The sequence below is a fragment of the Rhinatrema bivittatum genome, chromosome 1 (assembly GCF_901001135.1).
Source record: "Rhinatrema bivittatum chromosome 1, aRhiBiv1.1, whole genome shotgun sequence".
Lineage (NCBI taxonomy): Eukaryota > Metazoa > Chordata > Amphibia > Gymnophiona > Rhinatrematidae > Rhinatrema > Rhinatrema bivittatum.
The window spans coordinates 617,168,963-617,195,221 of NC_042615.1; the positions used below are offsets into that span (position 1 = coordinate 617,168,963).

The 26,259-nt window shown below is 44.5% G+C and overlaps 1 protein-coding gene across 7 annotated transcripts in view; it reads left to right on the forward strand.

Annotated features, from left to right (window-relative positions):
* The first annotated feature begins 17,013 nt into the window (after positions 1 to 17,013).
* Positions 17,014 to 26,259, forward strand: part of PGGT1B (protein geranylgeranyltransferase type I subunit beta) — a 193,505-nt gene continuing 184,259 nt past the window's right edge. The window contains exons 1-2 of one of the 7 annotated variants that reach the window (XM_029571411.1): positions 17,187 to 17,323; positions 19,287 to 19,493. Coding sequence is in view for 4 of the 7 variants with exons in the window: in XM_029571436.1 (XP_029427296.1) it covers positions 17,196 to 17,323 (128 nt within the window). In the remaining 3 variants the exon portion in view is untranslated. Of the gene's footprint in view, positions 17,324 to 17,418; positions 17,614 to 19,286; positions 19,494 to 26,259 lie in introns of those variants that run through there. The other 6 variants (XM_029571420.1, XM_029571428.1, XM_029571436.1 and 3 more) reach the window with 6 other exon arrangements.

Here is a 26,259-nt window from a genome sequence, read left to right on the forward strand (position 1 = left end):
CAATAATAAAACCGATTCTGAAAAAGAAAAACAGTGACCCAACCGTCTTAAGTAACTATAGACCTGTTTCAAACTTGCCCATGATCGCAAAATTAATAGAAAAAGCAGTACAAAAGCAACTAGCAGAACATCTAGACAACAATAACATACTCTTCCCATCACAACATGGCTTCAGAAAACACTATAGCACCGAAACGTTACTAAGCTCTCTAACAGATACCGTACTTCGCGGATTTGACAGTGGAAAACACTACATCATGATACTGCTAGATCTGTCCGCAGCATTTGACACAGTAAACCATGACATACTATTGAAAAGACTGGAAGAAATTGGATTACAAAACAATTAAATGGTTCATATCCTAACTTAACAATAGATCTTATCAGGTACAGATAAAAAATTCAATATCAGACAAAATCAAACTAAAGACAGGAGTCCCCCAGGGTTCAGCACTCTCAGCGACTCTATTTAACATTTACATGCTCCCCCTCTGCCACCTACTGGCTGGGCTAGGTATCATACACTACATATATGCTGACGACATTCAATTAATTGTACCAGTTGAAGAATCAACTGAAAAACACTGAATTTTGCAATGTTATACCTAGACATAATTAAACAACTATTAAACTAAATGAAACTAGTAATCAACATTGAAAAAACAGAATTTATACATCTTGAACAAAAAAACATTGAAAGAATTCAAAATCCCATCCTACTTAAAAATGACAAATCAGTAGAGTTAACTGATAAAGCTAGAAACCTAGGAGTAATTATAGACACGGAACTGAGCCTTAAGCAACACATATCAATAAAAGCAAGAGAAGGCTACGCCAAACTAATGGTCCTTAGAAGACTAAAACCCTTATTAAATCAGGAACACTTTCGTACAGTACTACAAGCATTAATATTTGCCAGCACGGACTACTGTAACACACTTTTCCTAGGATTACCATACACTACTATCAGACCACTGCAAATACTACAGAATTCGGCTGCCAGAATACTTACTGGTAAAGGCAGAAGAGATCATATCACCCAAACACTTGCAGATTTACACTGGCTCCCAGTATGCACAGTTCATAAACTAATAAATGACGAAAATTCTGACTGGCTAAACACCGCAATACGATTACATGTCCCTCAAAGAAGTCTCAAATCGGCCAATAAAGCTCTGCTAACCATACCCTCAGTCAAAACAGCAAAGTTGACCCAAGTTAGAGAGAGAGCATTATCTTTGGCAGGACCATTATTGTGGAACACATTACCACTGGAATTAAGACTAATGAAAGAATTAAAACTCTTCAAAAAAGGCTTAAAAACATGGCTCTTCAAAAAAGCATTTCACAGTGAGGTAGCGGAATAACAACACATACACAAAGCAGAAAGTCACCAAGAAAAAGCAGGATTGCTTATTTTTGTTATTTTCTCACATTTAAGTATTAAATTAGAAAGACAGTTAATCATAAATGGTAACCACACCCATTCCCCATTTAGAGTATATTATTGAACTATGTAACCGTATAATAATGGCACCCTATGGATAATTTAGAAACCACATATTTGTGCCTAACTGTAAACCGTTGTGATGGTGCACTACTAAACGACGTTATAGAAAAGTTTTAAATAAATAAATAAATAAAATGGGTGAAAGCTCCCCTCCTTCTTGGGACAACAAAGTAAATGGAATACCGCCCCTTGCAAAGCTCCTCATGGGGCACCGGAACCACCACCCCCAGGAGACGTAGGCAGTCTAACATATCTCGAACGCCTGCCGTACGGGGAGACTAGGAACAAATCGCGAGAGCCCACTGATCCTGGGTGATACTGGTCCACTCCTCGTAAAACAGCGTCAGGTGAACGCCTATAGTGGGAACGAGGGAGTGGACCAGCCTCGCCTCATTGCGGGGGTTTAGTACCGGAGGTACCCCCTCCGGTGGCTCCTTGAAAAGGCTGTCAAGCCTCCCGAAATGATTGGCCGCCAGATTGACCCCGATAAGAGGACTGCCTTCGGGGCCCAGAAAGAGGTCTTGATGGCCACGAACTTCTATCAAACTGAAACCGCGAACGCGTCTGAAAAAAAACGCTTCCCTTAGGCTTATCCTCTGGTAATTTGAGGACTTTATTGTCCCCAAGAGACTGCATCAATTGTTCGTGGTCCTCCCCAAATAAAATATGACCTTTGAAGGGTAGGGAGCCTAACTGCGTCTTGGAGGAAATATCTGCCGCCCAATTATGAAGCCAGAGCAACCTTCTGGCAGAAAGCGCAGACACCATAATACAAGATGAGGTACAGACCAAATAATACAGAGCATCTGTCCCATATGCCACTGCTGTCTCAATTCTTTTGGCCCTGTCTGCATCCTCACCTGAGGTGGAAAGGTTCTCCTGGGACTGTTGTACCCATCGGAGGCATGCTGTCTGCATAAAACTAGTACAAATAGTTGCGCGCAAGTCCAGGGCCGAGACTTCAAAAATCCTCTTGAGGTGGACCTCTAATTTACGATCTTGAACATCCTTCAGCGCTGCGGAGCCTAACACCGGAATGGTAGTTCTTTTCATAACCGCCAATATAGCCACATCAACTTTAGGATGAGCAAAACGTTCCAGCACCTGTTTGGGTAAAGGAAAAAGCCACGCTATGGCTCTCCCCACCTTTAACCTAGAATCGGGAGAACCCCATTCCGCTTCCTCCAACTTCTGCATTGATTTGTGATACGGAAAAGCCGTGGGGGGGACCCCGCATCCCATCAAGGAACAGATCTGCTCTATCTAAATTAGATTTCTTTTGGGGGATTTTAACCCCAAGCACCTGAAAAGCCAGTGGCAGCAAGGCGTTTGAGCTCTTCTCTCAAAAAGATGCACCACGTTTGTCATCACCCTCGGCCGGAGGGATCGCCGTAGCGTTCCCTGTATCCGTATCTCCGGAAACGGGATCCCCAGATCCGCTGGAACCTGAGTGTCCTCCAAACTAGAGGAGCCTCAACCGAGTCATCCGAGGCACCCCCCCCACCCTTACCAGAAGCTGTGGGTGGTCCTGATGAGCCGTGCACAAGAGGGTCCCATCATGCGAGCTAGATCGAGACTGTTTCAGGTCGAGAAGAAGCCCCCTTGTAGGCTGGGCTGCTAAAACTCTAGGGTCCCTGGCTGTAGTTACTACCTGCTGCTTGGCTAAATAAGCCTCAAGCAGCAGCAGTACAAAGTCTGCTGAAAAAGGCCTGAAATAACTAGCTTTCTTAGGCAAAGGACTCGAAAGTGGCAGCTCGGTGGCCTCCAAGTCACCCCAGTCCCTACCTCCCCCCCCCCCCCCCCCCGCCCGATGATAGGCGGAGACGGATCGGGCCGGTGACAAGCGAGGAGGAGCTTCCCATTCCCCCTCCGATAGCGTGGGAACAGCCAAATGCAAATCCAAGATGGCTGCCATTACTGTGCTGATGGGGAAGGGATCAGCCCCCTGGTCAGCAACTCCATGCGAGTCTGGGACGGGAGCGGAGGACCCCCGGCGTTGTTTCACGGCGGTCAGAAGGGCCCTCCCCCCCCCCCCCCTCCCCCCAGAACACACAGCACAAAGGCCAATGTGGCTGAGCAGCGATTTTTGTCATGCCGCATGCGTGGCATGCTGGCCCCCGGCCCATCACTGCATGGTGCTGATGAGCACCAAGAACACAGTCAACATAAAAAGAAACAAAAATCAAAACCTTCCACCGTGCAAGTAAAGGAGGAAGGATCTGCCATTCAGCCAGAATCAAACACTAACAGCCAGAAGTAAAAACTGCTGTTTCTCTCTTTTTTTTTTTTTTTAAATCTTTAATGAAAAGTACCTGTACTAAGACAGAGCCTATAAGAAAACAAAAAAACAAATAGGCCGTCTCAGATAATAAAGGTAACTAGAGCCTGCAGCCACCCAAGCGGCCTCGTGAAGGGGAGGGATCTGGACCACCATATTTACACCCCACAGGCGCACGGGTCAGGCATACACAAGGGTCACCAACCCCTGTCCCACCTGCCTCAACTGGACAGGGAGAACCCCTTAGGAGTCAGGAAAATAATAATAAACCCCCGGGAAGAAGGCTCAAAAAGAAAAAAATAAAATTGTCTCAGCCACAGAACTGCAGGTGTGCACCCATCTACCATCTGCTGGAGAAGGAGAAATAGTGAGGAACTGTAGGTAGCATGTGTGGTTAAGTAGCAGTGTCAGTAAAACTTTCTCTGTCTCCATTTGCTGGAAGGGAGGCATAACCCAAGAGTCTGGACTAATCTGGGTATGTACAGGGAAAGCCTATAATAGGGCCAGATATACAAAGTTATTTCCTCATTAACACAAATTGGGAAAAGCAAGCAGCTGGACACCACTGAGAAAATGAGGAGGCAGAAGGAAATAATGGAACCAGGGAAGGACTTGGGAAGCAGAGGAACATGGAGATCAGAGTGTGCAGGAGGATGACGTGGGGTGCACCAAACCCAGCATTACTGAGAGGGTTATTTACACTTTTGAATAATAAAAGGACTAGGGGGCATTCCACGAAGTTAGCAAGTAGCACATTTAAGACTAATCAGAGAAAATTATTTTTCACTCAACGCACAATAAAGCTCTGGAATTTGTTGCCAAAGGATGTGGTTAGTGCAGTTAGTATAGCTGTGTTTAAAAAAGGATTGGATACGTTCTTGGAGGAGAAGTCCATTAACGGCTATTAATCAAGGTTACTTAGAGAATAGCCACTGCTATTAATTGCATCAGTAGCATGGGATCATCTTAGTGTTTGGGTAATTGCCAGGTTCTTGTGGCCTGGTTTGGCCTCTGTTGGAAACAGGATGCTGGGCTTGATGGACCCTTGGTCTGACCCAGCATGGCAATTTCTTATGTTCTTAAGGACACTGACATGGCTACAAATGAGAGCCAAACCCCAGCTATAGAGAAATTTGGCAACGAGCCAAAGGAACCAGTGAGCTCACCACTGAAGCAGACAGTGAAAGTAAAACCAGAGCTGCACAGTCACAACTGGTTGCAGGAAAAGAATATGAAAGTCAGGGGGATGAACCTAAAACCAGCCCTGAAGAGGCACAAACCCAAGACAAGGAGATACGAGCAACCAAATCTGGACTGGGCCTTATAGAGCCAGATCAAGATTTGGAATAGACACTGGGCTTCTCCCTCCTCCGCCAACCAGACTAAGCTCTGATAAGCAGGAAAAAGAGCTGCTTAAGGGTGACGTTAAAACAGAAGCAGAACCACTAACGGCAGAGAGGCCTGAAGAGGAAATGATAGATCAAGGAAGAGGTAAAGAAGTGGAGAAAATGTTTGGTAATGAAGCAAATGGAAAAGAGAAAAAATCTCCATGGTACTGCAGAACCACAGCCTGCTAAGGACCAATAGCAACCTAAAGAATACCAAGGAGTCCTGGCAGAAGGTGTTCCAGAAGGAATGTGCCTCAAGGAAGAGGATTGGAACTCAGAGCTATTTATGGACAATGGGCTAAGTTTAATAACAAACAAAGCAGGATGCTTAAGTGATCTGATGTATGTTAAATTATGTGGGGATGGCAGCTGGAGAGACATTGCCTTTCTGAAGAATTTCCTGCTTTGGTGAGCCTACGGCACTCTTTTTTTTTTTTTTTTTGTTGTGCCCCGACGTCAGAGGGAGGAGCCGGGAAGTTCCCTTTAATTCGGCATCTTTGCAGCGTGCCACCAAAGCTGCGCGCGGCTTTGCCCGGCTTAGCCTGGTTTTGTCCAGATTTGTCCAGCTGCCTGGAATTTCTTGGGGGAAGTAAGTAAACTGCAGTGTAAATTACATGTGATAGAGACCTCTCCAAGGCTTGATACATACACTCTGGTAAGTCTCTTTAAATTTCTGCATTTTTATTTTTTCCTCTTAAATGCCACACACAAAGAGGAAAGACAGAGTAAAAGAACTTTCCTCAACTCCGATTTCACATCTAAACCAGCCACGGATTGAGGCCTGTTTCATAAGGACTCCATTAACATCGCTGGGAAGGAAGGTCGCAGGAGGAGTCGGTCAGGAGCAGGAACCAAGCCTCCAGACCTATGAGACATTTCTAAGCCCCGGCACACCAGCAACACCAGAGCCTCCATCAGGCACAAGAGAACTAGAGCTTCTACATGAAGTCTTTAGAATAAGACCGGCCTCGTTACCATCTGACGACCAGAGAGGAGCAGAGGGAATATCTAGCTCCTCTGTGAACCCGGATTTGCAGGCTTCCAGGAGTCAAATTAGGGAGGCTTTACATTGTCGTGACGTTCTTGGAAAGGCTCCAGTGAAGGTAGGAAAGGAGGATTAACAAGCAAGAGCCTTGAGCAATTTTCCATTAATAAAACCACAGACATTTACCTTAGAAGAGATTGGGACTATATTAATTGTTATGCAAAAATCAATAAATCTAACATCCACAGTTCAAGAGGCATTAAATAAACTGCGGTATTGGAAACTAAAGTGGAAAAAATAGATAAAGCAGTTAATGTGATTGAAGGGAAAATAGAAAATATTGAAAAAGTTCAAGAAAATTTAATAAGATCTGAAAAAATGTATATGAATAAGATTGAAGTATTAGAAAACCAATTAGGAAGTTCAAATCTTAGGATATTACATTTTCCTAGGATAAAGTTAATATCACCAAATGATTTATTTAAAAGTTATCTAACAAATATACTAAAATTTCCTGAAAATACACTGCCTGCAGTATCTAAAATGTACTACCTATCCCAGCCTCAATCCTGAGAAGAAAATCAAGGTCAGGGAAACCAGCCAGATATAAACTTAAACCTATCTGAGTTAGAGAAATTTTATGAAATGACAGTAGAAACGAGGAGCACTCTTATAGTACAGTTTGCTTTTTCAACAGAAAGAGACGCTGTGCTTAGATTGTTTTTTCGATATCAGAAACTAAATTTATACGGTCAACAGATTAGAATTTTTCCTGACATTGCTCGAAATACACAACTCAGAAGGAGAAAGTTTATTTCAATGAGAGGGGAGGTAATAGAACGGGGAGCAAAGTTTCTCTTAAGATTTCCCTGTTGTTGTCAGGTTATATACCAAGATTCAAAATATGTGTTAAATCAACCTGAGCAATTACGCTCTTATTTGGATTCTCACTCCTAGAACCTCCACTGAGCTGGAGAAGAAAAAATGTTTTTATGATGAGGTTTATTACACTGCAATATAAAGTTGTGATGTTTCTTTATATATCTGCTCTTTATTATACTTTTCCTCCAAGTTTCTCCTGTTACCTATAATGAATGGATCAATATTTACAGAACTAGTTGTTTACCTAAAAATGGGAAAATCTGTTTGAAATTTCTTTGGTTCTTGAATATATTGTATACTTCGTGATATATTAAACTCAATAAAAATAATAAAAAAATTATGTGGGGACACTGGGAAAAAGACACAGTGGATTATTTTGGCCATGGGGCCATCCATGTTTAAGGGTGATTCTAGCAAGAATAGAAAATAGTGACTCTGGTACCCTTACCATGGATTTAATTAGGTGGCTAGAGAATTGTATAGAAAATGTGTAAAGTTGAAAGGGTCTTTAGATGCAAAGGGGCTCACTTTGTCACAACCCATTGATGGGGGGGGGGGAGGGGAGGGTCAGCCCAAGGTCAGGTCAGCGTACTGGGGAGAGGTTATTTCACTGGAAGATATGCAGGGGGAGTGAAGATGCTTAGCCCAACAGGTCTGAGCTGAGGAGGAGGGTATGTGAAGGAGTTTCCCTGGAAACCCTCCTTAACTAGTGATGGAGTAGGCATCTAGCCTGGTCCACCATACAACCTAGAGACAAAGGTAGAGCTGTGGGTGGATAAGAGTTTGGGCCCAGCTGGAAACAGACAGGCCCCGGGTCTCAAGGAGAAGGCAGTTTCTGTAAGAAAATAAATACTGAAGGTAAAGAATGTGAATACTGAAAGTGAATGTGGCTGAAGGTAAACTACTTTTCTAAATAAAACATATTTTAGAAAAGTTAGAGTCCAGCGTGTGTCTGTCCTCGGGAGAGTTAGAGTGCTTGTGCTATCTCACACCTTCCCATCTACCTAGCAGCTCCAGGAAAGGGGTCTTCAGCTTAGAGAAGTGAAAACTAAGAGGGGATATGATAGAGGTTATGAGGCGTGTGGAACAGCTAAATAGAAATTGGTTATTTACCTTTTCAGATAGTACTAGGACAAACCTAGGAGACACACCATGAAACAAGTAGCAGATTTAAAACAAATCAGAGGGAGTATTTTTTTCACTCTGTGCACAAACAAGTTGTAGAATTTGTTGCCAGGGGTTGTATTCAAGGCATTTTACTATAGCAGTATTTATAAGGGGTTTAGACAAGTTCCTGGGGGAAAAGTCCATAAACCATTATTAGACTTCTTGGCCACCCAGATTGGCCACTGTCAGAGACAGGATGCTAAGCTTGATGGCTTTGATCTATCCCAATATAACACATCTTAGGTTCTTTATTAGTTACTCTAAAGATGCACATTGTGAATATTTTAAGCAGAATGTTTCATGGCACATGTTGGAATGAATGTATCGTCTAGACTCTTATATTTATCTTGAGCAGGTTGATCCTTCCTGCCCAGGAGACAGACAACTCCATCCACTCCTGCATATCGTTTTCACATTTCTGGATAACAAGGACAGAGTTCTCTAAAGGGTTCATGGAAATTATTCACGGTTCAGACCATTAGACCATTAACCCTTTACCACCTTAAATGCAGAAAGGCATTCTAGCATTACTCTTTGTCCAGTTTGGGAGTAGTTCTGATTATGAAGTTAATTGTCTATGCTGATACAGCAACAGACTCCCTCAGTAACTACATTTTTTATCATTGTTTTGAGAGAGGAAAAAGGATGAGAGAGACTGAGAAGGAGGGTGTGAGAAAGTAACAAAAAATAGAGGTTCAGTGACCCTGATATAAAACCTCCCTCCCCTTACAAGTTCACCACCACTAGTATCCCTTCCCAATCCTCTTCCCCCTCCCCTTCTGTATGCTCAATAACCTCCCTCACTTCTTTGCCCCACCTCCTCACCTCACACTCCCCACCCTTTCATGTCACACCCCTTGACTCTACCTCCAACCCATTTAGCTTTCCCATCTTCAGTTCCCTTTTTCACTCTTGCGCAGTCTCCTCTTCTGTCCTCCCACTCAATCCCTCTTTCCCCACCCCTCTTTGCCTCTTCTTTCTACCCAGCACCAGTATCTCTCCACCCAGCCCCTTTTGTCTTTGCCCCTTCCCATGATGCTCGACATCCTCTTTCTCCCTCACCTATCTCATAGTGCTAATCTGTCTCTCTCACACACACCTCCCCCCCCCCCCCCCCCCCCCCCTCCAAGGAGCCTAATCCTCAGACCCCACTAGGCCAAAAGAACTCTTGTCCCTTAGTCTTGCCTCTTACCTCCTGTGGTAGTCTGCAAGTCCCTCTGGTCGACTGTCAGAAGGGTGAAGTGTAGACTTAAGCAGCTTCCAGTTCAAGGCAAAGATGGAGGAAGAGTTCACTGGTAAGAGCAGATTCAGAGGGATGAGCAAACAGGCTGAGCTGTGCAGGCTGGCTGCTCTGTTTTCTCACAAGCAGCACTAATCGGACAGCGAGCAGATTCAGATAATTATTGGCATGATAATTTTACATGTGTTGCCAAAGTAACAAAATAAATAAATAATAAAAGAAGATGAAAAGGAATAGTTATAAAACAACAGTAGAGTAAAATTACAGGATATAGAAATTACAAGGACAAATCTCAGGTTTGTGTGCTGATTAGAAGCCTTATTGGTGTGAGTTAGACACAATTTTTCTCATTCTATGCTATCTCTTCCCATATGTGAACTGTATATTGGGTATATACAATGTTTCTTTTTTTTTGTTTGTTTTTCTTTTCTTACTGTGTTCTCTGTTTGATTTTCTATGTGCCCAATTTGTTGCTGAGATCAAGATTATTCATCTTTTTCAGTCTAGGAATTAAGCAAAATTTCATGTCAGAGGCTTCTGTTTGCATTCCTCTGCTCAGTACAAAGGATGAATTAACAGGCAGTATTGTTCTTTTCTTAAAAGGTACTGGGTTTCTTTACAATACCTGAAGACCCATGACACCACCACCAACTCTCTCTCACACACACACACACACACACACACTCTCTCTCTCTCTCTCTCTTGCTGTTCCAAGGGTACACCTTCTCCCTACCACTGGGCTGTGCCCAAGAGGTCCTTGCAATATAAGTATATAAATGAAAGCCCACAATCATAATACAAATGGAGCATAAATAACACTGTTGAAACCTTCAGAAACAACATTTAAAAATCCAACTAAAGGCTAGGGACTAATACAATGAGTTGCCTGCTCAAAATATAAGAAAACCTATGTGTTATAGACATAGCATCTTCTCTACCCACCCCATGTGCAAGCCAGAGACCATAAGGCCTAAACTAAGGGTCCCTAATATTTTATGCAAATTTATAAATAAATGTGACAAAGAAAGGGGAACCCCGCTCAGGTCCGGCAGGCAGCAACCTGATGTAATTTGGCATTAATCGATTCAAAGAGATCTGTTCTTGGGCTAAGGTATCTGCATCAGCTCAACAGAAACATGCTTTTACTTGCTGCCACATAGGTGGTCCCTGCACTTCTGGACTTCAGTGGGATTGTGGTACTAGCTTTCCCAAGACAGCTGCCAACGAGCTCATAGAAGTAGCAGCCTTATCCTTGGAGTTGCATAACAGCACTTTCTTGTTATGTTGGATCCGGAGTTTGGCCAGGAAAAGCAGAAAAAAATGTAATCTGTCTGCGATGCAATTCAGAATAGGACATCACTTTCGAATAATAGGACTAGGGGGCATTCCATGAAGTTAGCAAGTAGCACATTTAAGACTAATCGGAGAAAATTCTTTTTCGCTCAACGCACAATAAAGCTCTGGAATTTGTTGCCAGAGGATGTGGTTAGTGCAGTTAGTGTAGCTGGGTTCAAAAAAGGTTTAGATAAGTTCTTGGAGGAGAAGTCCATTAACGGCTATTAATCAAGCTGACTTAGGGAATAGCCACTGCTATTAATTGCATCAGTAGCATGGGATCTTCTTAGTGTTTGGGTAATTGCCAGGTTCTTGTGGCCTGGTTTGGCCTCTGTTGGAAACAGGATGCTGGGCTTGATGGACCCTTGGACTGACCCAGCATGGCAATTTCTTATGTTTCCACCTGGCTGCCACGTGCGCAGAGAAATCATTAAACAGGAGCATTTTATTGCCGAAATATTCACTGAATTTTGTTGGCGGTATGTTGCAAAGAGCTTAACTTTGTGACCAGGTGAGGATTTGAGCTAATGCTGGGCGAGGTCTCCCTCCTTGTTCCCTCACAGGGCCAGTCTTCTGACGTAAGACCTAGCTGGTCAAGGAGCTAAAAGCATATAACTCTACCTCTTTTAGTAACTATGCCAACCCTATGATACATAGATTATTTTGCTGGTTATGAGTCTCCAGATCCTCAACTCTTTCTAGCAGTGTGGCATTTTTGGCCTGTAACTCCATGAGCTGTTGCTCCATTGCTACCGCTCTATCCTTGCGCGACGAGATACACTGCTTAGCTATGTCCTGTCATTTTGTATGGTTTTTCCAAACTACCTTTTATTTCCTCCATTGCAGCTTTATAAAGAGTTCATCAAGTGCCATATAGCTGCCATACTCTTTTCCCTGCTGTCCACTGCCGCCATTTGCGCTGTGCTGGCCTTTTTATTTTGTATGCTCCTCAATTGTTTGGCGCTCATAGCTGTTGAAATACTGTGGTGGAAGAAAACGTTCACACTCAGCAGCCCAGAAGGTAAGGCCCTGATTTATGTGTAACCCCTTTTTCGGGAGTGGTGAGTCCCTCAGGGCACACATCTAATTTATGACCTTCAGGGCTGCTCCAGCCCGCTGACTCCAGCCCAAGCTCAACTCCTGTTCCCTGGGAAGGGATTCTTTTTACGGGGCGGGGTAGACTCTAGTCTCCAGCCCAGATAGTGGTGTGTGTGCTTGTAGCTGTGGCATGCCCTGGTGGGAGATGCTGTGAAAGAACAAGCAGGACCAGGAACTGGCTGTTAAATTTTAATTTACTTTCACTTTAAACTAATCAGTAAAGTCCATCTTTAAATATTTGTACGGTTACAAATGATTCTTATACAGTTAGGGTGTTTCATTCTAGGTAAGTATCCTTTCTGTCAGCAAAACTGGTTGAGCTTCTGCTGGTGGTGTAAAATGTGCATTAAAGCTCTCCCAGTGGCATAACCAGGATTCCTAGCTCAGCATAGCAAAAATCCTACCTTAAGCTCCAGTGTCTTCCCAAGCTCCCAGTCCTGTATCCTGGTCCCATATTTGTGGAGAGGCGAAGGGGGTCTCTTTGTTCTTGCTTGATTCCTTTAGCTCTTTTGAAAGGTAATTCCTCACCTTGAAAAGTCAGAGGGTAGGAACCTGCTGATCCAAGATCAGTTCCCAGTGAGGAGGGGTGTCCAGAAAAAAAACCCTCCTCAAAACAAAAGAGAGAGGTTTTCATGTAAGAAAGTATTTCTAGACTGGACTGCTGCTGGCACAGGTGCTTGTTATATTCATGGGGAGAATGGGCTCACTGGTCTTCAGCCTCTGCACTCTGGGTACAGTCTGCAAGGATGACCTTCCCCAAAGGAGCAGGATGAAATGCAGGCCCTTTAGGGGTAGAGTTCTTCCAGCCTTCACACACCTTACCTAGCCAAGCCTGTCACAGGTGCTTGCCTCATTCAGGGGGGTGAACGGGCTTCCTGGTCTTCAGTCATGGAATGCAAGTTCCAAAAGGATTCAGCCCAAAAATATATCTTTACTGAACCAAATAGCCAGAATCCACTGGCAGGTTGTGCACAGTGAATCCCCCCTCCAGAAAGGGAAATGGGTGAGGGACAGTGTCTACATCTTGAGTCTCTTGTCTGCTCTACACTGACTCTAGGCACACCAGTCCCAAAAATGGCTGATTTGAAAGGGCATGAGCAACCAATCCTGGCTCGCCTAGGTGGGAGGTGGGCAAGAGGGGATAGCTCAAAATGTTTTGAGGAAAGGGAAATTGAACTAAGGCATATACTGATGGAGTGGGGGATCCGATCACATCGATTTTTAACTCAGTGCCTCGCTATTAATTTGAAGTTTATGAATGGTTCTGCAGGTGCTTCAAACCCTTGCATCCACCTCATTGCAGAACATAACTGGAACCCTTCTCCAAAGGAAAATGCTCTTCAAGGAGAAATTTTGGTTTCTTGTATAGATGCAATTTTTTTTTTCTCAAGCGAGGAACTGCCTGCTTTTTCTTTCTGCCTTTTCCTGGACTTGGCAAAAGACCTTGTGCATTATTTTCACATTCTCAGGTAAACTCCTGCTCCTCACTCTGCTCCAGGCCCAGTACTAATGCTGAGGCAGCTGAGCAGTACCTGGAACAAGCTGTCACATTTCCTTGTTCCAGCAGTGTTGGGAATGTAGCTTCAGAGGGGCCCCCCAAGTTCAATGATAGCTGTTCTACCCACAGCGCCCTTCCTCCCCTGTGCCGCATTTATATCACTGCCATCCTAGCTCTTGCAAGAGCAACACTAGTAATGCAGTGGGCCCTGCACCCCCCCCCCCCCCTCCATCCCACACACACACACACACACACACACTTTCTGCTGCACGCCAAACCTGTGAGTTAGGGGTGGGGAGGGCTCCAAGTAAGGTTGGAATGTTTGCCATAGGCTGCTGCTTGCTACTGTGGCTTTTTTTCCCCGACCCTCCTAAAGGGGTCTTTCAACTACACGAGAGAGAGCATTTTCCATTGCTTCCCCCAAAACTTGGAACGCCCTACCCATAGAACTGAGGACCTAGCACATTTAAAAAAGACCTAAAAACATTTTTATTCTGCAAACTCTATTCTAACTATCTGACACCTGATCATCCCAGCACTCAACAGAACTCGCAAGCATAATCCTCCTCCTTCATGCTCTCCTGATGTACCCTCCTTTTCTACCCCTCCCTACTCACTCCCTTGATCCGTTAAGTTCTTTGAAAATGTTCTCCGCAATATTCTGTTATTCAAAGACTAAGAAAATATGCTGATTGTTCACAAAACCCTACTGTTCCCAACTACTATGTTAACTCCATTTGATTGTAAGATAATTGCATATGTTGGATGATAATTGCAGATTTGTAAACCGTTATGATGGCTCTACCGAAAAACAGTATATAAAACCCTACAAATAAATAAATAAAGGTGCAGTACTGTAGTTCTGCTCAGCAAGTGAAATAAATGAATATACAGTATAACTACAATTGCCCTGGGGACGAACAGCCACCTTAGAGACTGTCATGCCAGGACGCCAATCCCCTGCTTAACTAAGGTCTCCTGGGGGAAAGCAGCGTGTCTGAGAGATCTTTGGCCCAGGAGCTTTCTTCCGTCATCTTCTTGCTGTAGCAAACTTTGCCTACCAGGTGCTGAAGCCATAAAACTACTGACGCCTTCCATGCTATAGAGGGAGGGATGTAAGGACAAACAGCTTGCCCTCTGCCTCTAACTGCTGGTAGGGGGATCTAGTTTGTTTAGCAATACAAGGAAAACAGTTCAATATAAGACAATAAATACTTATCCAATAAACCCAAGTTAGTTTTTAAAGTTTAGATCATTGCAGGGAGCTGGGCTTTTTTTTTTTTTTAAACAGGCCCAGGACAGAGATTGACTGAATGGGCAGGGGCGAGGGCACAGTAATTGTTCACATAGAGCAGCAAAAAAGCTAGCAGTAGCCCTGCACTTCTTTCTGCCTCTCATACTCCTCTACTGCCGCTTGCTCCCCACACTTCCCTCTCTGCCCATATAATCTCCTTTGTTCTGCCCCTATTCCTTTGCACCCACTCTTTTCTTTGCCCCTCAGTTTCTTCCCTTTCTGTCTCCACCTTCCTTTGCTTATTCTATCCTTGAACCTGCATCAGTATCACCACATTCACCCTTCTCTGCTTTTGCCCTCTTTTCATGATGTTCAACAGCCTTTTCCCCTTTGTGTCCCCTACCTGTCCTACAGAACTACTCTCTCTTTCCCTCTTCCCCCAGGAAACTAATCCTCAACTAGGCAAAAAAAAAAGCCTTTTCCCTTAATTTTGCCTCTGTCTCCTATTCCCAGGCAGGAGTGGGTTAGGAGTAGGGTTGCCAACTGCCCAGTTTTGGACTGGACAGCCAGGTTTTCAGGCATGCTGTGTAGTGTCCAGGCAGAAGCACTGACCAGACACTAAAAGTCTGGTTTTACAGGTGATTCCTCTTCCCTACAGTCTCCCAGTTACAGGGTGAAAGATAAGGTCTGAGTCTCTTAGAGGAGAGATGCATTATATCCTTGCACCCACCTCTTTTCTTATGCTGTGTTTGAACTGCATAGGGAGAGGAGGTGGGGCACAGCAGAGCTCTCAACAATTAGTGCATCCACTGATTTCTGTAGTAATGCCCCTCTTTGTCCCCCACTCCTCAGCACATGTTGTGCCAGGACCGAGAGAGAGGCTGCAGTGAGCCAGATACAGACATGGTGGAGAAATAGACAGATGGAGGTACAAGGTCAGGAGAAGGGAGAGACACAGAGGGGACAGAGACAAAAGGGGAGATAGATGCATGGTGAGGTAGAGAAACAGAGGGAGGCATTAAGGGAAGGACTGGATTACAGCATCTCTTGCTCAGGCAAGGTGCAGCTGTCTGTGAAATTGCCCTACAGGCTGTACCTTCCTCCCTTAGGTCTCTCTCTGGACCCATGCCTTAGCAACTTGGAATTTACCTAATGTTAAACAAAGACATATAGTGTACTGCAGTGACTCCTCCCCTTTCTGCCCATGCCTGTACCCCTTTCCCTACCATCTCACTGTTACTCTCAGACCTATTACTGGGCTGCCCAGTGCCCCAGGCACTGTAGGCAGGGCTCCTGGAAGCACTAGGCAAGCTAGGCCCTGGCGTACGGCAGTACCACTCACAAGCCAATGAGGCAGCCACTTCAGGCAGCAAAATTTAAAATTCTGCCCAGTGCCCCCCCCAAAAAAAACCCATTGGTGAGTCAGCAGGGATTTGGGAGCGATCTGCTGCTCCTGGGCCATTACCTGCCACTAAGCAAAACGGTGGCGGTGGCCTTTAGCCCCTACCATGTGACAGGAGCTACTGGTGCCATTGGCTGGCCCATGTCATGTAGGCAGGGCAATGAACAGCCTGTGCCATTCTTTGGGGGGAGGAGGGGTTATTTTATTTAAATTTGGGTGGTGGTATGGTGTCCTCTGGGGGTGGGGCAGGGAGGTGCAAGGCAGAAGGTGCCTAATCCCCTTGCACTGGCCCTGACTGTAGGTAATATGGCTGGGGGGGAGGAGGCAGTGTTTCCTTGGATGCTTCTGACCTGGGATCAGGTCTGAAAGAAAGAGGGAGCATGCATAAGTGTGTTTGTGTATAACAAAATGAATATAGATGTGTATGAGAGAGGGACCCAGGAAAAATTTTGCCCCCCCCCCCCCCCTCCTCCTCTAATAATCCATGAGACAAGAAATGGGGCACTATTGAGATGGGAGAGGGCCCTGCTCATTGCTCTGATAACCTTGACGAGTTGGCTGCGTGCAGCCTGTCAATTCATTATTGCCTTTTAATGCATACACAAATACAGTTTTTAGACAGTTCACTGGCAGGATCTACACTATATATAACTGAAGAATAATATCTTTTCTCCCCTCCCCCCCAATCCCTGGTCCTCAAGTGTTCAGTGCTGGTCTGTGGCAATGTTGGTAACCCTACTTAGGAGGCTTCAGCAGAGTAAAGTGAGGAGAGTAACAGGTTCGGGTTCAAGGCCGAGATAAGAATTGCGTAGGTTAAGGAATGAAAACAAAATAAAGCTGCTTTCTCAAAAGCTTTAAGCAGCACGATGGATGCGAAAGCAGTTCATGTCTTCTGCAATAAGTGCCTACTGGTGTGCCTCTGATTGGTTGCCACTGCTCCGATAGGTGATCACTATGCGACTGGTCGGAGGCAAAGGAATAAAGGCACCAGCAGGCAGCAGTAATAGAGAGATGCTAGCATTCAGCTGCCCAATCGCACAGTTCGAAACTAGCCCAATCTCCACATAAATATTTTCCCTGCACAACAGAAGAAAAAAAAAATTGGACGTGAAACTGGCGAGTCCTCGGCGGCGTTGTGACGTCAGAATTTAGCGCCGGACGTGAGGGGAAGCGGCGCGATGGCGGACGGCGAGGCGGAGGCGGAGTGCGAGGAGCGGCTGGAGTTCCTGCGAGAACGGCACGTGCGTTTCTTCCAGCGCTGCCTGCAGGTGCTGCCCGAGCGCTACTCCTCGCTGGAGACCAGCAGGTGGGTGTGTGTGAGGGACTCGCGTCACCTTTTTCTGCTTCCCATCTCCCGCTGTGTCCGCTCTAGTGAGCGCCTGGGCGTGGCCGCCCCACCGGTAGGGAAGTGTACGGGCGGGCCGCGATGTAAGCCGCAGTGTGTTTCTGCCTGAGGTTGGGGGATCTGTTTTTTTTTTTTTAGCGCTTTTGCCTAGTGTAACGCTACAGCTTCTGATTTTGTGAGGTCTGCGATCTGATGTCAGAGCAGGTGGTTCGTCTTGGAGGAGCTCGTTTGCCTGCTGTGGGTGTGTTGAGGTGACTTTTTTTTTCCCCTTTAAACATTGAAGGAAGCAAGGGTTGGAGCGACTACTGTAGTGCAATTCTGGAAGCCCTATTGTAGTTTGGGTAGATCGTTGTAATACTTTTAAAGGATCGATTGAAAAGTTAATGCCCTGTGTGAGCTATCTAATAATTGTAACGGGTTCCCCTGTACCCTATATTTTAAGATATAGGGCTGGAGTTACTAAGCTTAGTAAATCAGGTGCACAGTAAATAGTAGTTCACTATTTACTTTCTCCCTGCGTGAGAATACAGTCATGGAGAGAGGAGGTCCTGGTGAAGATAGATAAAATGGTAGAGGGGGAAGCTGGGAGAAGAGCAGTGTTGGTAGGTGTCAGCTAAATTCATAATCCAAAGACACCTAAAAAATAACCAACTTTTTTTATCAATACATTGTCCCATTTGGCAATGAATGCTATGGACACTAGCTCCTGCTGTAACATAGTTCTCTTTAAACAGCTATTTCTCTATTTTAAATACAAAGCAGTAAAAACAAATGATGGGAAGTTACATATGTGGAGTATCTAAAAGTCTGTATTTGTTTGATGCTAAGGACTAGTGTATGTGTGAGGACGACATCACCCTTCAGCTAGAGCAGAATAAGTGGATGCTGTGATGTCCAGATTAGTGGCAAGTACTCTCTCTCCGTTTGACACACTCTTACATGCATATACTGTCACATACACAGACTTGGAAAACTTTATTGGCATGTGAGCATACACACTTTCTCTGAGACCCATACTTGCTTTCTCTCTGATAGGCACAGACGCGCGCTCGCTTTCTCTCTGATAGGCACAGACGCGCGCTCGCTTTCCCTCTGGCACAGACGCACGCTCGCACTCCCTGACAGGCACGCGCTCAGACGCACACTCGCTTTCCCTCTGGTACAGACGTGCGCTCCCTGACAGGCACGCGCACCGATGCACAGACGCACTCCCTGACAGGCCCGGGCGCTCTCGCTCTGTATCTCTGACACGGGCACACACTCTTGCTCTTTCTGTCACAGACAGATACATCTTCTGACACACTAATACACACAGTCTCTAATGAACACACACAGTCTGACACACATTCTGGCACACTGACACATTTGTACCTGCTCTCTCTGACACTCACAGACATTCTTTCTGACACAGACACATTCTTGTGTACTCTCAGTGAATACCCCCACAGCGGGTTGGTTAATGAATGATGTGGCAACATGAAAAATTCTGATGCTTGCTGTCAGCCTCTCCTCAGTATGCAGCAGCCAGATCTTTTCTGTACATGCTCAACAAGCACCACAATCTCTTTCCTTTCACTCAGACTGCTGCCTCAGACAGAGATGCCTTACCAGGGCAACACTGTCTGGCACTTCTCCCTGGCTCGCCAGTCTCCTAGGTCTATCAGTTGCCTTCCAGTTCCACTGCCTGTGATGCTTTCCTATTGGTGTGTGCTTCTTTCTTTGACTGCCACCTTGTGTCTGTCTGGTGCCTGCTGACGGAGGAGAGTTAGAGCTGTGGGGTGCATGCACACAGCAGGTTTCCTGCATACTCCCTCTCCCTCCCAGGCTGGGATTCGGGCAACTTCAACTCAACTGATTTCAAGCAGCAAGCATCTGTATGCCACACAGTGTACAGTGTCCCTCTTTTTACTTTGCATATTTACAGAAGTCTCCTGCAGCTACATCCCTTCATTGCAACTGTAGGGTGGGTGAGGATCAAGAAGGAGCCATGCTCTGACTTGTTAGTGGCACAATAAAAAATACAAATCTGTGCCTGAAGAAAAGAAACCTGCCAGAGCATGTAAAGAATAACCCACTTCGGCAAGAAAAGTGCAACACCGGAGAAGACTTAGCTGAAGACGAAAGTTGAGTGGTGAGATGGTACATCTGGAAGTGAATGGAGGTGGAAGATTGGTGAACAAATGGATGGAGTTTGAGGCAGGCATTGGTTGAGAACAGTGTAGGTTCCAAAGAGATATCTTGGCCTGGAACAAGGAGTGCTTTTTTTTTTAATATATAAAGTGGCATTGTATGGTTGAGGGAGTGGAGATGACTGTGATACCATGTGAGCGGTCTTAGGATTTAGTAGGCCAGGAGAACAGAACAGTCTGGACCCCAGCTTTCACAAGAAAGTGCTTTATTTACAGTGCAAAAAATAACAAAAGGCTGCTTACCTCAGCAGTACAAATCAAAAGTTACAGTAATCACGATCAGGACAGACTTCTTGTAGGAACTGCCTTCTCCACATCCCCATGGCTTGTCTATTCCCTTCTGGGCCTAAGCCTTTATTTCTTTCCCCAGAGAAAATATCCTGCAGCCAGGATTCCTTTTGGGACTGTCTTAAGCTGGACTAGGCTAAACACCTGTTTCCTAGCATGTAGACAGACTCTGGACCAGTGAGTTTATACTCCTCTGCCAGCAGATGGAGACGGAACAAGCTGTCATCACAGTATACATAACCCTGCAGTGAACCCATCCTGCCAGTAACTCCATCTCTAGCAGATAGTGTACATGCACCTCCCTATGGAGATTGCTTTGAGCTTTTTGAAAGGAGAAATTTTAAATTCAGGAAAAGAATGCCACACTCTCCTGTGGCATTCTCCCCCCCATTGAGAATTCCAGAGGAGATTTCCATGGTCCCTCAGAGGTGTGCCTTGGTCCGGTAGCCGGGTTTCCTGGTGTGTACTTAGTTGCTAGTTCAGCTGAAAGGCAGCAGGTGCAGGAGGCCAAGTGCGACTGTGATGGCAGATGCCCTCTCCCCCCTGCAGCCGGAGACAGTCTTTGTACTCAGCCAGTAAGCGCTGAGCTCAGGTAAGGTTTTGAGAAAAAAAAAAAAAGTTATACCTGAATCAGAGACAGAGGGGTTTCAGGACTTCCTTCGGTCTCCGTTCTTGGCGCCCCATGCCGACATTCGTTTCCACTCCCATTGGGCTTGGGGAACTGGGCAGTCTGGCAAGAGGAACAGCCCTCGGTGGGCTAGGCCCAGCACTTAGGCTTTTTTCTTGCACACCGTGTGATAGGCTGCAGTGGCCCTTTTCGCACATTTTTGGGTGTGTTCTGCCCTCTATAGGCCGTCTGAGTGCTCAGTGTGTTGGCTCCGCATACGTATTGTACGCTCGTTTTATAAACATGCTTTTTAAGCGCACAAACTTTTTTATGTGCTTAGCTTGGCGAACAGGTTGTAATGGCACCTTGCTGTGCTTTCTTCTAGACGCTTATTTTTTGGGTGCATTTCATTTTTGAGTGAGCCGTTCCGATGCATGTTTACCGCAGCGATAGTACCAGTAAGCAAGAAGCCTAAGCATCTTCTTATTTGTGTTGCTTGTCATAGTAGTGCTTCTCAGCCTGACCTGGCTTCTAACCTGTGTCAGCGCTGCTCAGATGCTCAGGGAGAGTTGTCTTCCTTGGATTTTGCTAAGCCTGGCTCTTCCCATTCTGATGATGGGTTGGTCACGGCTTTGATTGGGGGGTGCCAGATCTTGGTTCTCCCTTGGCTGGGTCCTCTGCTGGCGAGGGCAGTTTGTGGGACAAGCTCCAGTTCCTTCTGGGCTTGGTCTGGACCTGGCTTGGTCTGGACTTGGGTGGAAGTTTTTCAAGGCTTACAAGCCTTTCTCCAGGTGCAGTCCTCCGCTTCCCCCATTTCTGTCCAGTCAGATCCTCAGCCGGTGGCTTCTCCCTCTTCCAGTCCCATGCTTAAGCGCCAAGGCTCGCCTCTGCTCCCTGTGGGTAAAGTGCGGCCGCGGTTACCCTGCTTCTAACCCGCTTTCTACTCACAATTTTGCCGCGTTAGCCCAACCCGCGATTCACTATCCCTTTTAACCCATCCTTACCGCTTCTTTAAATCAACGGGTACCCCTTTCCGCCCGCGGCATGTATATGAGATGTAAACGATCAGATTAGCTATTCCTCCCCATTCAGTAACGTACGCCCCTACTATCGCCTTTTTAACCTACAGTTTAGCCGCGCGTTTAAACTGCTAATTTACCGCCTACCCCTACCCCTGCGTTAGAGGTAGGGGTAAGGGTAGACGGCAAACTTCCCCCCAAAAGAAAACCTAAAATCCCCTCCTCCCAAAGCGACTCGACATGTAAAATATATGAATACGTCACGGCTTCGCTGGCTAGAGCGCCCAAATTGACGTGCACTCAAGCCAATGAAAGCACATGAACGTGCGTGACATCATGCCCATTCATGTGCTTTCGGTGGCTTGAGGGCCCGTGCACTACAGGCGTGTGTTCGTCCATCTTCGCCGGTGGGGGCCGCTGGAAGCCGCTTTCACCGCCGGCTGCCCCTTCCGGAGGACGGCAGAGAAGGCTGAAAGGGCTGAAAAAGAAACAAAAAGTAAGTTGGTTACACTTATTCACATATTTTACATGTCGAGTCGCTTCGGGAGGAGGGGATTTTAGGTTTTTAGGTTTTCTTTGGTTAAAGTTGGGATCCACTTCCTGGTGCCTGACATTTGAAATGACAGGTACCAGCGCACCCAGGATACTGTATAGGCGCTGTATAAAGCGCCTATACAGTAAAATGGATTGTGCTTCATGGGCACGTGTTGGACGCGGCTTGAATTTGCATGCGATTTTAATACAGTATCGAGCGGTAGGTGAGCCGGACTGTGCGTGCGGCAAATGCGGGTGCGCTCGGCACTAACGCAGCTCTTCCTACCGCTCCTTACTGTATCTGCCTGTTTGTTAGTAAAGCTTGAGCCATAGTTAGTAAGGTTTTGGTAGAATTCCTAATGGTAAGCATGTAAGAAACCACAAAGTAATTCTTCCACTTTACTTAATATTGGCAAGACCTTTGTAGGAATACTCCATATAATTGTGGGTCTCCTTGTATTTATTAAAACATTTATAAACACATAATGGCAGAACCTGTTCTAAGCAGTGCACAATATTACATAAACAGTGTAGCTAAAATATCTAATACTACAACGTAATACAATTAAAATATAAAATAATACAAATATAAAACAATTCAGTCAACAACATTTTAGCACAGACTTTGAATAAGATAAGCAGCTTAAATTACAGTTCATTTGCATAAGACTCACTTCCATAGGCTTCTCGAAATGTTGCTTTCGGTTGCCTCCAAAATATTTTAATATCCAAGACAAGGAGAAGTTGGATGGGCAAGGCGTTCCACAATACTGGGCCCACTATAGAAAGACTGTGCGTTTCGACTAATCTTATATTTTTAAGAGAAGGATCTTGAAACTGCAAAGTATCCATCGATCGAAGAATTTGAGTGGACTGATGTAATAAAACTAAGCCCACCAAATACGAACTGCCATTTTGTATGACTGCCTTAAATACCAGTTTAACAGGCCGGAGGAGCGCACTGTTAACCCGCATTTGGACGCGCGTTTTCGACACGCTAGCTTTACCCCTTATTCAGTAAGGGGTAATAGCGCGTCGAAAACGTACGTCCAACCCCCCCGAGACTAATAGCGCTCGCAACATGCAAATGCATGTTGATGGCCCTATTAGTCATTCCCGCACGATACAGTAGGTAAAATGTGCAGCCAAACCGTACATTTTACTTTTCAGAAATTAGCGCCTACCCAAAGGTAAGCGTTAATTTCTGCCGGCGCCGGGGAAGTGCACAGAAAAGCAGTAAAAACTGCTTTTCTGTGCACCCTCCAACTTAATATCATGGCGATATTAAGTCGGAGGTCCCAAAAGTTTAAAAAAAAAAAAAGTTAAAAATAAAAAAAAAAAATTTAAAATCAGCTCGTGGGTTGAAAACCAGACACTCAATTTTGCAGGCGTCCGGTTTCTGAACCCGTGGCTGTCAGCGGGCTCAAGAACTGACGCCGGCAAAATTGAGCGTCGGCTGTCAAACCTGCTGACAGCCGCTTCTCCTGTCCAAAATGTGGCGCTAGGGACGTGCTAGTGTCCCTAGCGCCTTTTTTACCGCGGGCCCTAATTTAAATAAATTAATTTACTGAATCGTGTGCACAGGAGAGTGGCCTGTGTGCACGCCGGGAGAGCGGTTGCTCACCCGCTCTCCCGCGATTTTTACTGTATCGGCCCATAAGTATCTTGAGTCACAGGCAGCTTATAAAGTTGGATAAGCGTAGGAGTGATATTATCCCTCTTTTTGCTACCATAAGACGGGCCATGGCATTCTGAAGCAGCTGAATAGCTTTGATCTGTTATTTTGGAAGGCCAATGATCAACACATTACCATAATCAGTAACACATAAAAGGAATACATGTATTGCAATTCTAAAATTATTTTGTGGTAACAAATAGCATAAGTATTGCAAAAGCCATAGCTTATTAAAACTATTGCATAAAAGCAAATGAATATGAGCCACACAAGTCATAGAAGTATCAAATTGAAATCCATGGTTACAAAGTGCATCAGAAAAAGGTATAAAAACCTTTAATTGTAATTTTCAAATTTTTTAATATTCAGTAGTAATTGATTAGATGACGTTCATATTTTAATTTGATCTAGGCATCGATGAACCTGATATAGATAAAATCTAAGAGGACAGGAAAAAACAGTTGGACGTCATCAGCATATATTTTAAGAAAATAAAATCTGAGACAATGGACAGAGATAGATATTAATGTTGCTGACAATAATTCCTGAGGGACTCCAGTTGCTAATTTATTCCTCCCTGATTCTCGCTGGGCTACTCTAACTTGCAACATCCTATCTTTAAAAAAAAAAAAAAAAAAAGAGAGAACCAATCAATAGCCTTCCCACCAATACCCAATTCAGCTAATCTGCATAAGAATAGATAATGGGAGAAAATGTTGAATGCTGATGATAAATCTAAAAACATGCCTATCATTGAATGCTTAGCGTCAATCTTCTGGAGTAGAAAATCATCTACAGATATCAAAAGGGTCTCTGTGCTATGTCTACTTTGGAAGTCAAACTGATGGGGATTAAGTACATTGTGCTCCTGTAGAAACAGTTAATTGTTTTAAGTCAAGCTTTTCTAAGACCTTACTTAGAACTGGTAAATTAGAAATTGGTCGAAAATTAAAGCAAGTATCACCAGAACATACATTGATTGTATTTCAAAATTGGGTGAACAATGGCCTTTTAAAAAGCTGCAGGGAAAGTACTCTTCTGAAATAACATAGAAACATAGAAAAGATGGCAGAAAAAGACCAAACGGCCCATCCAGTCTGCCCAGCAAGCTCCCACACTTATTTTCCCATACTTTTTTTGCGAAAAAAGCAAAAATATTCAATGAACAGGATGAAGTAAATGACGTTAAAAAAAAAAGTGCATGTAGATGAGAGGGGTTGTAGCCCTTTGCGGGCAAGAGCCCAGGAGATTGAAGCACTGAATACTCTGATACTGATTCCTGAGATTTTAACAATTAATTAATAATTCATCACTGTATTTTACAGTTTCCCTCATATGCTAAAAATCATTTTTTGGTCCACAGTGTTTATCCCATGCCCCTTTGAAATCCTTCACTGTTTTAGTCTTCACCACTTCCTCTGGAAGGACATTCCAGGCATCCACCGCCCTCTTCGTGAAGAAATACTTCCTGACATTGGTTCTGAGTCTTCCTCCCTGGAGTTTCAAATCATGACCCCTAGTTCTACTGATTTTTTTTATTTCCCCTTCCCCCCCCCCCCCCCCCCCCCAACAGAAAAGGTTTGTTGTTGACCATGGATCATTAAAACCTTTCAAACGATTCATGGTGTTAACTATAATAGCTAATAACCTATCTTTTCCGGCTATCAGTTGGGCAAGACTCAAGAGCACAGGAAGACATTTCCAAAGCATACAGAATATTGTCCACTTCCATTCAGGATACAGTATCAAACACACTCCACCTTGGTGTCTTTCTGCTATCAATATTACAGAGTACTAAGGAGCTTTGTGTGTCAACTGACTCCAGCAGTTTTTAATTTTATTTAGACAATGGTCAGCAAATGACTGACAATCTGAAAGGATTTTTCCCACCAGTGATAAATGGAGCTTTACTTAATGAGCTGACCAGTCAAAATAATACATATGGTCTATTTGGATTAACTGGTAATAATCCTTTTTAGCAGAATTAAAAGAACTTTTGTATATTTTCTGAGCCTGATGGAATAAGGAAGCATTGTCATTGGTTTTGTTCTTGCACCATTTATGCCCAGCTTGGTGCATGATTTGTTTTTTCTCAATTAAAACTAGAATCAAATTATGTCGCTGAGCCATTTAGCCTTTTAGACCTTTTAATTTGCATAAATGCTACCTCATCCAAGATCACTGTCAGATATTAAAAAGTATCAACTAAGGTGTCTACCATATCAAAAATAATAGATTTGGCTTTTAGGGCCCACTGGTTATACAGTTTGTCACAATTCAAAGGCTTTTGATGCATCTTCCAGGCTACAGAATATGATTTCACAGGATTAAAACAAGGTAACTTGATTTGAAATCTAGATGATAGTTGAACAATAAAATAACCTTATTATTCAGATCTTGTATCAAATTGGTCTCAAATTCCTCAGGAATGATTAATTGATCTAATACATGGCCAGTCTTTGTAAGCGACATAAGTGTTGTTGGGAAAGGTTTGTCTTTTTGCCGATGATACTAAAATCTGTAACAGAGTGGACAGTCAGGAAGGTGTAGAAAACATGGAGGGATTTAGTGAAATTTGAGGAATG